Genomic DNA, 13832 nt, shown 5'->3' with positions numbered 1-13832 from the left:
TACGTGCTAGGTGAGTGCTCTACTGCTAAGCCCCAGCCCTAGTCCTGTATGATTCTTAATAAGTAGATTTGCTTCCTTGGGAATAATCACACACACATTTTTCTATCAGCATTAGGGAGTGTGTATATAATTCTTTTAGGAATAAGCATAGTGCTGTCTAGTAGAAATAAACTGTCAACCATATATGTAGTTTTAAATGCTTTAGTAGTTTTATTAAGAAAAAGAAAGAAGTGAAATTATCATTGAGACAATAAAGTTGACTTTTTTCTTCTTTTGTTCAGTCCTATGAATTTTGACATACATAACGATTCTTATAATCACTACTATAGTTGGAATATAAAACACTTCCATCTCACCAAAAATCTCCCTCATGCTAGTCCTTTGTAATCATATCCTCTCCTATCCCCTAACCATTGGCAGCCATTGGTTTCTTTTCTATTACTGTAGTTTTGTCTTTTCAAGAATGTCATGAATGGAATCACAATGTGAAAGCTTTTGAGTCTGACTTCTTTTACTTAGTATAATGCCTTTAAGGTTCATTCAGTTTGTATCAATAGTTCATTTACTCTTATTGCTGAATAGTATTCCATGATATGGAGTATCACAGTTTATTTACCCATTCACCCTTTGAAGGACATTTGGTAGTATAATGAATAGAGCTATTGTAAGCATTCTTATGTAGGTTTCCATGTGAGCACACTTAGGTTCAAATATTGGCTTTTAGGCAAGTTATTTAGCCTTTTGCTACCTTGGTTTTCCCAGAGATGATAATAACATCTAGCTCAGGATTTTTGTGAAGAATAAAAGATAACTTAGAACAGTATTTAGTACTCAGGAATTGTTAACTCTTAAAATTACTGTTGTTACTACCTAAGCTATGCTATTTAACTATCTTGTAAATACATAGATACTGGAATCCTATAATACCAATGACAACTGCTGATAGCCCTAAGAGGAATAGGTACAAGGAGCAAGACTGTGGAGTTAAGATCATATCCCAGAAAGAAGATCTCCCAGTTTGGGAAATGAAAAATCCAACAAAATCTGGGAGGTTCTCTTGGTATTTCCCTTGGTATCTTATCTTTAGCTTGATTTAACTTGATATTGATTTTATCACTTTGTGCATATTGGAGCACTTTTCTAATGGCATCAGATGTTTCCTTTACCAGGAGCAACTAAATTGATATCTTTTTTATGGGATAGTGGAAATGCTTATAATGGTGTGATTTGTTGGTACCAAACTAGTCTGTGACTACAACCCCATCGTTTGTGCTTATGGGTATAGAAATGAGTATGTTAGGTTCTGTCTGTAGTTATTCCCTTACATAGTAAGGTGTTGACTAAAAAGTGCTATTTTATCTGATTAAATAATTAAAACCATTTTGAAAGCCATTAGAAAAGGAAGAAACAAGTCATGTTGAAGAACCACAAACTGAAGAAACTGCTATTTCTGATTTCTCTACTGGTGAAAATGTTGGACCACTTGCTTTACCAGTTGGGAAAGCAAGGTAAGTTTTTTCCTCAGCATAGGGTCAGAGGTGGAAGGGGGGAGGATTTAATTTGAAGCATTCTTGTAAATATTGGGAAAAAATAGGTATCTAGCACCCAGATATCTCTCTTCCTTCCATTTTCCCCTAAGATATACAAGCCCAGCTCTCTAAAAATAGCTCCATTAGGACATTCCATCTGCATCATGAATATGTAGGAAGAACACAGTTATCTTCCCTTTCTCCACTCTTTTCCAATTTGTTGTTGCTTCTTGTTTTCCTTGTGTTTAAACTGGCACCTCTTCTACATTTTTTTTTCCCCTCACTACTGCCACAGTGATTTTTTTGTTTTTGGTGCTGAGAATCTCAAACCCAGGGCCTTAGGTAAGTGCTCTATCACTGAGCCCAGTCCCATACTGATCTTTATAAAATAAAAACCTGATCATATTGCTTAAAAATCCTTCAGTTGTTCTTCCTTCCCTTTATGGTAAAATCCAGATTCCACATGAGTAACATACAGGAGCTTCATTTACTTGTCCTGGAGATCCTCCACATGGAATGGTACCGTACCCCATGGGCATTGGAAGTATTCAGGGGTATTTTTAGTAATAACCATCAAGGGAAATGACTGGCATTTACTGGGATTGGGCTGTGGATGGTAAATGTCCTGCAATGCGTGGAGTTTTCCTGCACAACTGGGAATTACCTACCCAAGATGGCACTGTGCCCCTTTTGGAAACCCTAATGCCTCTATCTGCCTCTCCAGCTTCACTTTCTGTCTTCCTGCTGTGTAGCCATATGTAGTTCCCTTTGCCCAACCTTTCCATACTTACAAAACAAAAAAAATTCCTTGCCTTCAAGGAGTTCTGGAGGATAGAGTCATAAAAATAATATCATTAGAGAGTGATAGTTACCATAACACTGTTTGCAAAGTGACTTTCCTTCATGCAGGTTTGTTTTGTTTTTGTTGCTTTGTGAAAGTTTTTTTAAAATTGTATGTAGCTAAATTATTCAGTCTTTTCTTTCACGGCTTCTTGAGTTTAAGTCCTAATATAGGCTATTTTTCTCCCAGACAACTTGAACATTGTTGATATTGTTTTCATCAGGCAGTGTTTTTTGGATTGATTCATATGCTATCATTTCTTTGCTTTCTATTTCTTCTTGCATTTTAAACCATCCTTCTGGAATTATTTTACTTCCTTTTTGAAATAAAATTGTTTAGAAATTTATTTCCTGGACATCTGTTCATAGTAAATTCAGGTTTTATCTCTTTGAAAAAACAAAAATTTAAACACATTTTGTGAGTAACCTTTAGTTTTGATATATTTATAAAGTTTTAGAAAGTTATAAGATAGTGCAGGAACTTCTGTGTACCCTTAACCCAAATTCACTAATTATTTTATTTTGCTAAATCTGCTGTGTCAATCTCTCTCCCTCTCTATGTAGATCTATACATAAAGCAATGTACATACAGTACACTTGTGTACACAGTATAACTATATTGTTAATTATATATTGTTATTTTTATATACAACGCATGTAACTATTGAAATATATATAGTGTGGACGTATTTGTGTTGTAAGTATGCACTTATATAGCTACATATAAAATACACATACCATACATACATATATATATATATATATATATGCAATTTTTTTAAATGACATATAGGTATAGATGTATGTAATAGGTATAGATAGTATATTGGAGAAGCTTTATCTTTTTTTTTTTTTTTTTTTTGAATTTTTAGTTGTCGATGGACCTTTATTTATTTATTATTTATTTATATGCAGTGCTGAGGATCAAACCCAGTTCCTCACACATACAAGGCAAGCACTCTAACACTAAGCCAACAACCGCAGCCCAGAAGCTTCATTCTTTTATCCCCAAATATTTCACTGTGTAATTTCTAAAAACAAATATATTCTCTCTTTTTTTAATGTTTATGATTTTATCTTGTTACTCTGTCTTTGTGTGTGTGTGTGTGTGGGGGGGGGTGCTGGGGATGGAACCCAGGGTCCTGTACATACATGCAAGGTAAGCACACTCTACCAACTGAGCTATATCCCCAGCCCACAAATATATTCTCTTATGTAACCACAGAACAATGATCAAAATCTGAAAATTTAACATTATAATTAGTATCTAATTCAGAGGCCACATTTAAATTTCCTTAAGTATCCCGGTGATTCATGACTTTGAGCATCTTATGATATGCTTATTGGCTCCTACCTATTATTTCTTTAAATTACTCTCACACCCAACTTCCATTCTCACCCCATCTCCATATTGATCTCCTTTTTAGTAGCTGCTCCCATATAGTCAGACTCTTAACTTTATGGTCTGTGTTTCTTGATCAACTAGTGTGCTTTATTCTCACATCTCTGTGTGAAATATACATACATATATTTCCAAATTGATGTTTTTGAGACTCTTCTTGGTATAGTGTTACTTTTTATTTTTTACTTTTCATTTATTTTTTAAAAAATTAAAGTTCTGTGTTTATTTATTTTTGCAGTTCTAGGTATTAAACCCAGGCCTCACACTTTTGTTTTGGTGGTAGTTCTGGGGATCAGATGCAAGGGCCTCTCCCTTGTTAAGCATGTGTTCTACCACTGAGCTACACACTCAGCCCAAAAAGAAAATTCTTGATTATGATCTTTACCTAAATTTGTTCTTCTTACTCTTATTTTCAAGGCAATTAATTGGACTTTACACCATGGCTCACAATCCTAATATGACCCATTTGAAGATTAATCAGCCAGTTACTGCCCTTCCTCCCCTTTGGATAAGATGTGACAGTTCAGATCCTGAAAGTACCTGTTGGCTAGGAGCTGAGCTCATCACAACAAATGACAGTATTACAGGAATTGTCTTGTATGTGGTTAGTTGTAAAGGTGAGTGCTCATTCTTTGTATTTATTTGTATAATTTTTGTTTTGGGTTTTTACTGAATATTTATATTAAAGGGGAAGTGTACACAGTGGGACTTTAGTTGATTACATGAAGTTACTCCACTGTACAACTTGGAGGAAGGATTCTGGAAAAACCAGAAAGTCTGGAAAGGAGGTTATGCCTGTTTTGTTTGGGTTTCATTTGATTCGCATGTGTATGTTTTTGCAACTTTCCTTAGATGTAAATAACTGAATATAATAACAATATAATTCCAGACTCATAGTAAACATTTAATGATTTTTTTTTATTTATTTTATTTTTGAAACATGGTCTTACTAAGTTGCTTATGGTCTCAGCCTCCTGAGTTGCTGGGATTCCAGTCCTGTACCACCACACCTAGCTTTAATTACATTTTTGATGGTGATATTGACCTTTGTTTCACTTTTATTTTGAAATAAACATTTCACTCACAGTGATTTAAAATTTAATATCAACAATTATTAGTATTATGGCATCCTCACAATTTAAGAAATTATGATTTTCTAACTCTCTAACAATATAATTTTCAGTGGTACCTTTAATTTTTTCTTTCGTATCCTGTAGCTGATAAAAATTATTCTGTAAGTCTGGAAAACCTAAAAAATTCACACAAGAAAAGACATCACTTGTCTACTGTAAGTATTTCTCTCTTATTTTTTTTTTTTTCAAAATGTTATTGACCTGCCCTCCTAGTTTTAAACATTTTTTTCAAGATGTGAATGTAGATCAGTGGTAGAATGCTTGCCTTCCGTGTGCAAGGCCAGTACTTCCTCTCCCCAAAAGAGTTTTTTTTTTTTTTTTTAAAGAGAGAGAGAATTTTTTAATATTTATTTTTTAGTTTTCGGCAGACGCAACATCTTTATTTGTATGTGGTGCTGAGGATTGAACCCGGGCCGCACGCATGCCAGGCAAGTGCGCTACCGCTTAAGCCACATCCCCAGCCCCGAGTTTTTTTTTTCATTTCTGATCTCCAGGACCTCCTCTCCCCCCAAAAGAGATTTTTTTCACTTCTGAAATTTATCAAGTTTATTTTCATATTATCAGCAGCTAAGATACAGTCATCCTTGGTATCAATGGGGATAGATTCTAAGACCTTCCTCAGATACCAAAATCTCAGTTGCTCAAGTCCCTTATATAAAATGGTGTAGTATTTCCATATAACTGATGCATATCCTCCTTTGTGCATAAAATCATCTCTAGATTACTTTTAATAGCAAATACAGTGTAAATGCTTTGTAAACAGTTGCTATATTTTATTTTCAGAGAATAATGACAAGAAAAAGTCTGTACATATTCAATACAGATGTAGTTTTTAAAATGATATGTTTTTGCTCCATGGTTGGTGCAGAACCCGTGGATACAGAGGGCTGACTATATGTGACTTCTTGCCTTTAAGCTAATGTTTGTCACTTAAAAAGAACTCTTATTTTTCCATTTGGAATGAAAGTCAGAGTAAGGTGCTTTTTTTCTTTTGGGACAAGAATCAAAGTAGTTTTGCAAAAAAATGGGCTCTTGGGCCATTTGAAAACATAGTGCTAAGGGTCTGCTGGATGCACTCTTTTCAGGTAACAGCCAGAGGCTTTGCCCAGTATGAGCTCTTTAAGTCCACTGTTTTGGATGATATAGTCACCCCATCACAAACTACAATCACTTTGGATATTTCCTGGAGTCCTGTCGATGAGATTCTTCAAATTCCCCCACTCTCTTCAACTGCAGTTCTGGTACGAATGGACCCTTTTTTCTGCTTGGGTTTATAAGACCCCTAAATGGTTGTTTACTTGCTCATTGCTGGGGCTGCATGCTTTCAGTTCTAGCAGTCACTGGGTATAAGGCTGGACAACTCTGAAAGTCTTGCCTTGCTCCTGGAGTCTCACCAGGGCATCCAGGGGAGGTTTGCCAAGTGAGCTGAGCCATCAGTTGCTCACAATTCCACAATTAGAAATTTAAGAATTTTCTAGTGCTAGGTTTTTGGCTCGGTGGTAGAGTACTTGCCTCAATTGTGTGTGAGGCTCTGGGATCAATTCTCAGCATCACATATAAATAAATGAATAAAATAAAAGTCCATCAACAACTAAAAAAATTAAAATTAAATTAAAACAGAATTTTCTAGTGATTAATGAAGTCTGTTATGTGGAGACTTAAAATGATTTATGGTTTCCTGTGTTCTTAAGAATGCAGATATTGCTGGGTGCCATGGTGCAGCAGCTCAGGAGACTGAGACATGAGAATCTTGAGTTCAAAGCCAGCCTCAACAAAAGCATGGTGCTAAGCAACTCAGTGAGAGTTGCTAAATAAAATACAAAATAGGGCTGGGGATGTGGCTTAGTGGTTGAATGCCCCTGAGTTCAATCCCTGGTACCCCCCCCCCAAAAAAAAAATCATGTAGAAGATATTCAATCTTGGACACAGTTCTTTCTAAAATATTAAAAACAAAACCTGAATGTTCAATAGGGAAGTAGTTAAAATAGATATCCATGGTGACATATTATCCAGGCTTTAAAAAGTCATGTTTCAAAATGTCTTAAATAGAAAATGCTTTTTAAGAACAAAGGAAATATACAAAATAATATATACAGTATGATCTCAACTATGTTTAAAAAAATGCATGCACAGAAACCTGGATAGTGTTAACAGTGGTTCCTTCAGCATGGTAAGATTTTGGATAATTACATTCTTTGTGCTTTTCCTGTAGTAGGGATTTACATATATTGGCCTTTTTAAAAAAATTATAAGGTCTTAAATTTGTAAAACTTTAACCTCTGACTAGGACAGTGCTCTATTGGCTTAGTTAGAAGGAGTCTATAAAACTATTGGATTTTTATTTTTGGTGTGTGATAATGCTAAGTTATCATTGAGTCTTTAGATACATTGACTGAAATTTCTCTACCTTGTCCTCTTGATGCTAAAGATTAATAAGTGTGTGTTTGAAGCAGGAGAGCAGTGCATGTGAAAAGGGCAATTGTTCCATGCAAGTACAGTTGTTTATGGTATGTAGAGAGGGTATACAATTCCCTGAGCTTAGGTTACTATATCAAGATGGCAGAATCTGGGTAAAATGTTTTAAATGAAGTGTTGATCTAATTTTTCAATTCATTGATGCTTTATAAAATATATTTTTAAATGTTTGGTTGGTTTGAAATGCAAGTTACTCTCTTATGCAGCTATTGCCCATTAAAACTGACAGATTTGGTGTTCTTTTTAGAATATTAAAGTGGAATCAGGAGAGCCCAGAGGTTGTTTGAATCATCTTCACAGAGAACTGAAATTTGTCCTTGTGAGTATCCTTCTGAAATTCTTAACTTTCATTAAATTGCATGTTTTCATAAAAAAAGTTTGCTAATATCACTTACATGGTGATTGTCCTTACAGTTTTAAAGGGGAGCATCAGTAACTACAAATCTTTCCATTTTCTACTAGAGTGTTTCCTTTTTATTTATATGAGGGTCCCCCCTTTCCAGGTGGGTCAATTGCCAGTTTATTCCAAATGGCCTGCTATTCATAACTGGAATTTTGATTGATGCTAAAGATTAATGTGTGTTTGAAGAATTTTATATTTCAGTAATTTTAGCTCTACTCTACAAATTGAATCTTAGGAGCATGTCTCATTTTAATACAGTAGAAATTCCATATAGCCTGGCATACAAAGCCAGGTATGATCCAGCTGCTGTCCTGCTCATTTCTTTTCATTTATTTTTGAAAATAGTTTTATTGAAATATAAATTATATTCCATAAAATTCGCTCATTTTAACTGTGCATTTCAGTGGTTTTTAGTATATTTACCCAAGTTGTACACATCAACAATTAATTTTAAAACATTTTCATCACCCCTTCATGAAATCTGGTGCCCACTATACCCATTAGCATTCACTTCCCACCTCCACCAGCCCATGGCAATCACTATCTACTTTCTGTTTGGTCCTTTATAGTGCTAAGTAGCATTCCATTGTATAGATATACCACATCTTGTTTATCCAGTCATCAGCTGATGGTCATTGTAGTTGTTTCTACTTTTTGCCTATCATGAATAATGCTGCTGTGAACATTCATATGCAAGTTTTTGTGTAGATATGTTTACATATTTCATAGATGGAGTTGTTAGGTCTATGGTAACTGTTTGAACCTCTGAAGGGACTGTCACACTGTTACTTTTTTCCAAAGTGGTTGCCGCATTTTACATTCTTACCGGCATTGTAGGAAGGTTCCAGTTTCTTTGTATCCTTGCCAACACTTGATATTGTCAAATTTAAAAAATGATAGCCATTCTAGTGGGAACAAACTAGTATCTTGTAATTTTGATTTGCATTTCTAATGACTTTGAACATATTTTCATGTGCTGTTGGCTTTTCTTTACTAATTGGAATTACATAATTGAGTGACTATGAGCAAGTTATTTAACCTCGCTTAGCTTAGCCTCAATGAAATGAGAGTAATAGTAATAGCTACCTCATTTTTAAAAAATTTTTATTAGTTATTGATGAACCTTTATTTATTTATTTGTTTATGTGTGGTGCTGAGAATCAAACCCAGTGCCTCACACATGGTAGGCAAGCCATCTACCATATACTTTCACAGTGCAGTTGAGTTTAAATACTCAAGAAATGTCACTACCATTAATAGTACTAAATACATCCTTATTTATTAAGCTATATTTTCTACTAACAAGCTTCTGGGCTTTTTAAAATCTCCCATAGGTTTTGGCTGATGGTTTGAAGACTGGTGTGACTGAATGGCTCGAGCCCCTGGAAGCAAAATCTGCTATTGAACTTGTGCAGGAATTTCTGAATGGTGTTTGTTTTCCTAATTCATTCTTATTGCAGGGACTGGGGTATTGAGGATTGAATCCAGGGTGCTCTACCACTGAGCTATACCCTCGGCCCTTTTTATTTTTTATTTTTTGAGACATCTTGCTAAATTGCCCCTATGAAACTCCTAATTCACTCTTGTTTTTCTTAAATAGGAATTTACACTTGGTATATTTAAATGTAAATTCTCTCTTTAACCTTGATATGCTTTTTGGTTGGAATTTATTAGAGCCAGGAGGTCTGACATGGTTGAAGGGACAGATTTTATTCCAAAGTGCTAATGGTAAAGACCTAAGTAATTCTAAAAAAAAACAAAAAAAAAAAAACTAATAAGATTTAGTTTGAAATTTATATAACACAAACATATTTGAGATCATAGGAAAAGAAGGATGAAATAGTAACCCTTGAGTACCTACCATGTGTCCAGCATTGTGTGTCAGGGGCTTTCATGTTACCTCAGTTCATTCTCACACCCCTACCTGATGGGTATTTATTGTTACTGCCATTGCAGAGTTAGGTTAATTTGTTAAATTTCATACTTTTACTGTTCCCATTTGCTACTTGAGAATAGGAGTAGGATGAAAATAATTTGGAAAACTTGAAAACAAAAATTAAGTTAATTAGCTTTTGCTACTTTCTAGACTTAAATAAGCTGGATGGATTTGGTGATCCTACAAAAAAAGATGCAGAGGTAAGTGATTATTATTAGTTAGAAATGTACACAGGAAATGCTTTGAAAATTTGCTTATGCTATTACCTTTCTTGTTGTATCATCTCAAGTAGATCTGGTACAATCTCATTATTATTAAGCTACTCAATTACAGAGAAATGAGTGTCAGTACACTATATGATGATATTGGTATAGTATACTAATACACTTTAAAATGATGTTATTATGACATAATGTGGTATTAGTAATTAAAACTAGATATGTTCTCATTTTAATGAAAAGAAAAATGGAGACTAAGGTAATTTAATAAATATTATGTGGAAAGAAAACTGAATGCTCATTTCTAGGCATTAGTTTTAAAATAACTTTAAGAAGTCTAGTTTTTCAAATCTATTGTATGTCTCATCAGTGAATGAAAAGGTGTAGAAAATATATTCATATTATTCTTTGTGTTGATAAATCTGCAATGTCTCAGAGCAGCCTTTAAAAACTTAAGCTATTTCACTTTAAAAATAAATAAACTGACATTCTCTCAAACTTATATCTTTTTCAGACAGTGAATCATGACACTGCTGCAGTTGATAGGTCCGTACTTATCACAGTGCGGGGTGATCTTGATTTTGCTGAACAACTTTGGTGCAAAATGAGCAGCAGTAGGTATCCATTGTGATTAAAAATTTTTTTGTTATTTAAATCTTTTGGAAATAATGCAGTATGTACTACCAGTCTATGTTTATATTATCAAATTCATTTCTAATAATAGATTGGCATATTATGCTCAAGAATTATACTAAGATAAAGCAATTTTATAAGTCTATTCTTTTCTCCTGCTTTTTTTTTTGTATATTTATTTTATTTATTTTTTTATGTAAGTTCTCTCTTTAACCTTGATATGCTTTTTGGTTGGAATTTATTAGAGCCAGGAGGTCTGACATGGTTGGAGGGACAAGTTTTATTCTGAGGTGCTGAGGATCAAGAACCTAGGGCCTTGCAGGTCCTAGGCAAGCACTCTACTACTGAGCTACAATCTCAGCTCTGCTCCTGCTTTTTAAAGTATTAGATTTTGCTTTATGTTTCTTTTATTTATTTATGGTGCTGGGGATTGAACCCAGGTGCGCTTAACCACTGAGCCACATCCCAGTCCTTTTTATTTTTTGTTTTGAGATAGGGTTTTGCTAAGTTACTTAAGGCCTTGCTAAGTTGCTGAGGCAGGCTTTGAACTCAAGGTTCTCCTGCCTCATCTTCCCCAGTTGCTGGGATTACTGGCATGCAACACCCCCAGGATTATGTTATATTTATATGAACACAAATATATACCTAATAAATTTATAATTATTAGAAAAATCAAAAGTATTTCTTAATATTTTGCTTACTATATTATTTTCTGGCAATCTCAGTTCAACCTTAGAAATGTATTAAGTCGGGGCTGGGGTTGTGGCTTAGCAATAGAGCACTTACCTAGCATGTGCGAGGCCCTGGGTTTGATCCTCATCACCATATAAAAAATAAATAAATAAAATAAAGGTATTGTGTCCAACTACAACTAAAAAAGTAAGTATTTTTTTAAAAATGTTTTAAGTCTTTTTTCTGTAAATTTTTTCCTTTCCCCCATCTATAAAGTACAGATTCTTCTAATTCATTTGTGTATTCTTAAGTTTAATGACATTTTTGATTTATAGAAATATGAAAATAATGTTAGTTTGACTTGGTTTTGAAGGTGTGGTTTCATATCAAGACTTGGTGAAGTGTTTCACGTTGATCATCCAGAGTCTACAACGTGGTGATATACAGCCATGGGTAGGTTGAATAGTGCTAGAATGTGTTCTCAGTGGCATAGTATGATGGGTAAGGACACAGGCACTGCAGCTACTAATATTGTCATTGTTAACTATTCTGTGTCTGAGTATTTCCATATACCAATGATGAAAATAAAAACTGGGATACTCTTTTTTTAATGTATTTTTATTTGTAGATGGACGCAATGTCTTTATTTTACTTATTTATTTTTATGTGGTGCTGAGGATCGAACCCAGTGTCTCATGCATGCAAGGCAAGAGTTCTACCACTGAGCCCTAGCTCCTGGGATACTCTTTTTTAAAAGTAATTTTGAAGATGTATTGATATCCTCAAAATGTAGCATGACCTTTGAACTATTATTCTATGGACAGAATCCACCCTAAACTCATAAACAAAAATATATGTCAAGATTGCATATATCAGAATAGTCATTATAGTTTCATTTATAGTAGCAAAAGATTATAAACAACTAAATTCCCCTTGTTAAAGGAATGGCAAGTACATAATGATACAGCCACATAATAGCATGTATCATAGTTGCTAGAAAGTGTTGCTGACAAATGATGTGGAAAGATGCTTATAATGTTCAGTAAAAAAAAAAAAGGAGTATACACAGTTGTATAAAAATGTAAATTTGGGGGGCTGGGGTTGTAGCTCAGCAGTAGAGTGCTCGCCTAGCATGTGCAAGGCCCTGGGTTCGATCCTTAGCACCACATAGAATAAATAAATTAAATAAAGGCATTGTGTCCTAAAAAATAAATTTTTTATTAGTTGTTCAAAAAAAATAAATATTTTTAAAAATGTAAATTTTGGAGAGAAAAATCTAAAAACAAGTATGCTAAAATATTAATAACAGTCAACTCTGGTGAAAAGATTACAAGTGACTTTTTCTAACTACATTATATGTTTCTGTACTTTACAAATTTTCCATACTGAAATTGCACTATTTTTACAATGAAGGAAAAGCTAAAAGTTGGAAACAAACAAAAATTCCTTCTTTAATAGGAATCTTAAATAACTTGGCTGTCAATTCACAACTATGAAAGTTTAAAAACTTTCATAGATGTATGAAGCCCTGGGTTAATCCCTAGCACACCCTGCCACCACCACCAAAAAGAAAAAAGGCTTTCTTAGTTCTGAACAGAGGTACACTTGAGAGCAAAGGCTCTGCTTAATTGGGCATCAGTGATTGTAGGCATTTTAGTTTTGACTATTTATAATTTTATGTTAAGAATTTCTGTGTTTTTAAGATGTTTACAAGTAAAATTCTTTTGTATACAGTAAGTGCAAAATGTGAAACTACTTTAAAAAAAGAAAATGCAAAAAGATTGTGATAAAAGTTAAAATAGAAATAAATAGAAACTAGTGGGAAAATGACAAATATTTTATATATGTTTAAAATGAATTATATAGCACTTGGAACACATTAAATCTTTAAGTTCACAGTTCTTTTTAATTGGCAATTATCAAGTTATATTGGATATCATAGCCATAAAGGAATTCTTTATGATATATGCACAGGCCATTGAGGGATAGAGTTTTCCCACAGCTTAAGCTTATCACTTAGGGGTGGTAAGTTTAAACTCTTCTGAGTTGCTTTGAACTTTTCAACAATTAAGGTACAAAAGACAGTTTAGAAACTGACATATTCAAACAATTTGTAGTGACTGTTTAGAAACTGACTTATTCAAACAATTTGTAGTGACAGTTTAGAAACTGACATATTCAAACAATTTGTAGTGTCAGGAGATGAAGAATGAAAGCTTATAATTTTTAACTTATGCAGTTTACTTCTCTTTTGCATATTGGATGGTTTTATAAAAATTTCTTGATTTCTAGCTCCATAGTGGGAGTAACAGTCTACTAAGTAAGCTCATTCATCAGTCTTATCATGGAACCATGGACACAGTTTCTCTCAGTGGGACTATTCCACTTCAAATGCTTTTGGAAATTGGCTTGGACAAACTAAAAAAAGATTATATCAGTTTTTTTGTAGGTAAGTTCCTTTCCCAGCTCAAAACATTAAAAAGCATGTCCAGTTGTCATCCATAGATATTTTCACATTTTATCTTTCTACTTGCTTCTAGTCATTTGTAGTCCTGGTCCACCCCCCCACCCCCCCTTCACTGTGAAACAAG

The 13832-nt window shown here is 33.9% G+C and overlaps 1 protein-coding gene across 1 annotated transcript in view; it reads left to right on the top strand.

Annotated features, from left to right (window-relative positions):
- Nucleotides 1-13832, top strand: part of Zwilch (zwilch kinetochore protein) — a 28972-nt gene that overhangs the window by 5937 nt on the left and 9203 nt on the right. The window contains exons 4-13 of the mRNA XM_015480508.1: nucleotides 1390-1508; nucleotides 4189-4388; nucleotides 4989-5059; nucleotides 5990-6145; nucleotides 7627-7698; nucleotides 9117-9210; nucleotides 9869-9918; nucleotides 10451-10550; nucleotides 11615-11694; nucleotides 13534-13718. Of these exons, the coding sequence (XP_015335994.1) occupies nucleotides 1390-1508; nucleotides 4189-4388; nucleotides 4989-5059; nucleotides 5990-6145; nucleotides 7627-7698; nucleotides 9117-9210; nucleotides 9869-9918; nucleotides 10451-10550; nucleotides 11615-11694; nucleotides 13534-13718 (1127 nt within the window). The remainder of the gene's footprint in view (nucleotides 1-1389; nucleotides 1509-4188; nucleotides 4389-4988; nucleotides 5060-5989; nucleotides 6146-7626; nucleotides 7699-9116; nucleotides 9211-9868; nucleotides 9919-10450; nucleotides 10551-11614; nucleotides 11695-13533; nucleotides 13719-13832) is intronic.

The sequence above is a fragment of the Marmota marmota genome, unplaced genomic scaffold (assembly GCF_001458135.2).
Source record: "Marmota marmota marmota unplaced genomic scaffold, marMar, whole genome shotgun sequence".
Lineage (NCBI taxonomy): Eukaryota > Metazoa > Chordata > Mammalia > Rodentia > Sciuridae > Marmota > Marmota marmota.
Note: the sequence above shows the minus strand (reverse complement) of the source record. Positions and strands in the feature narration are given on the sequence as shown.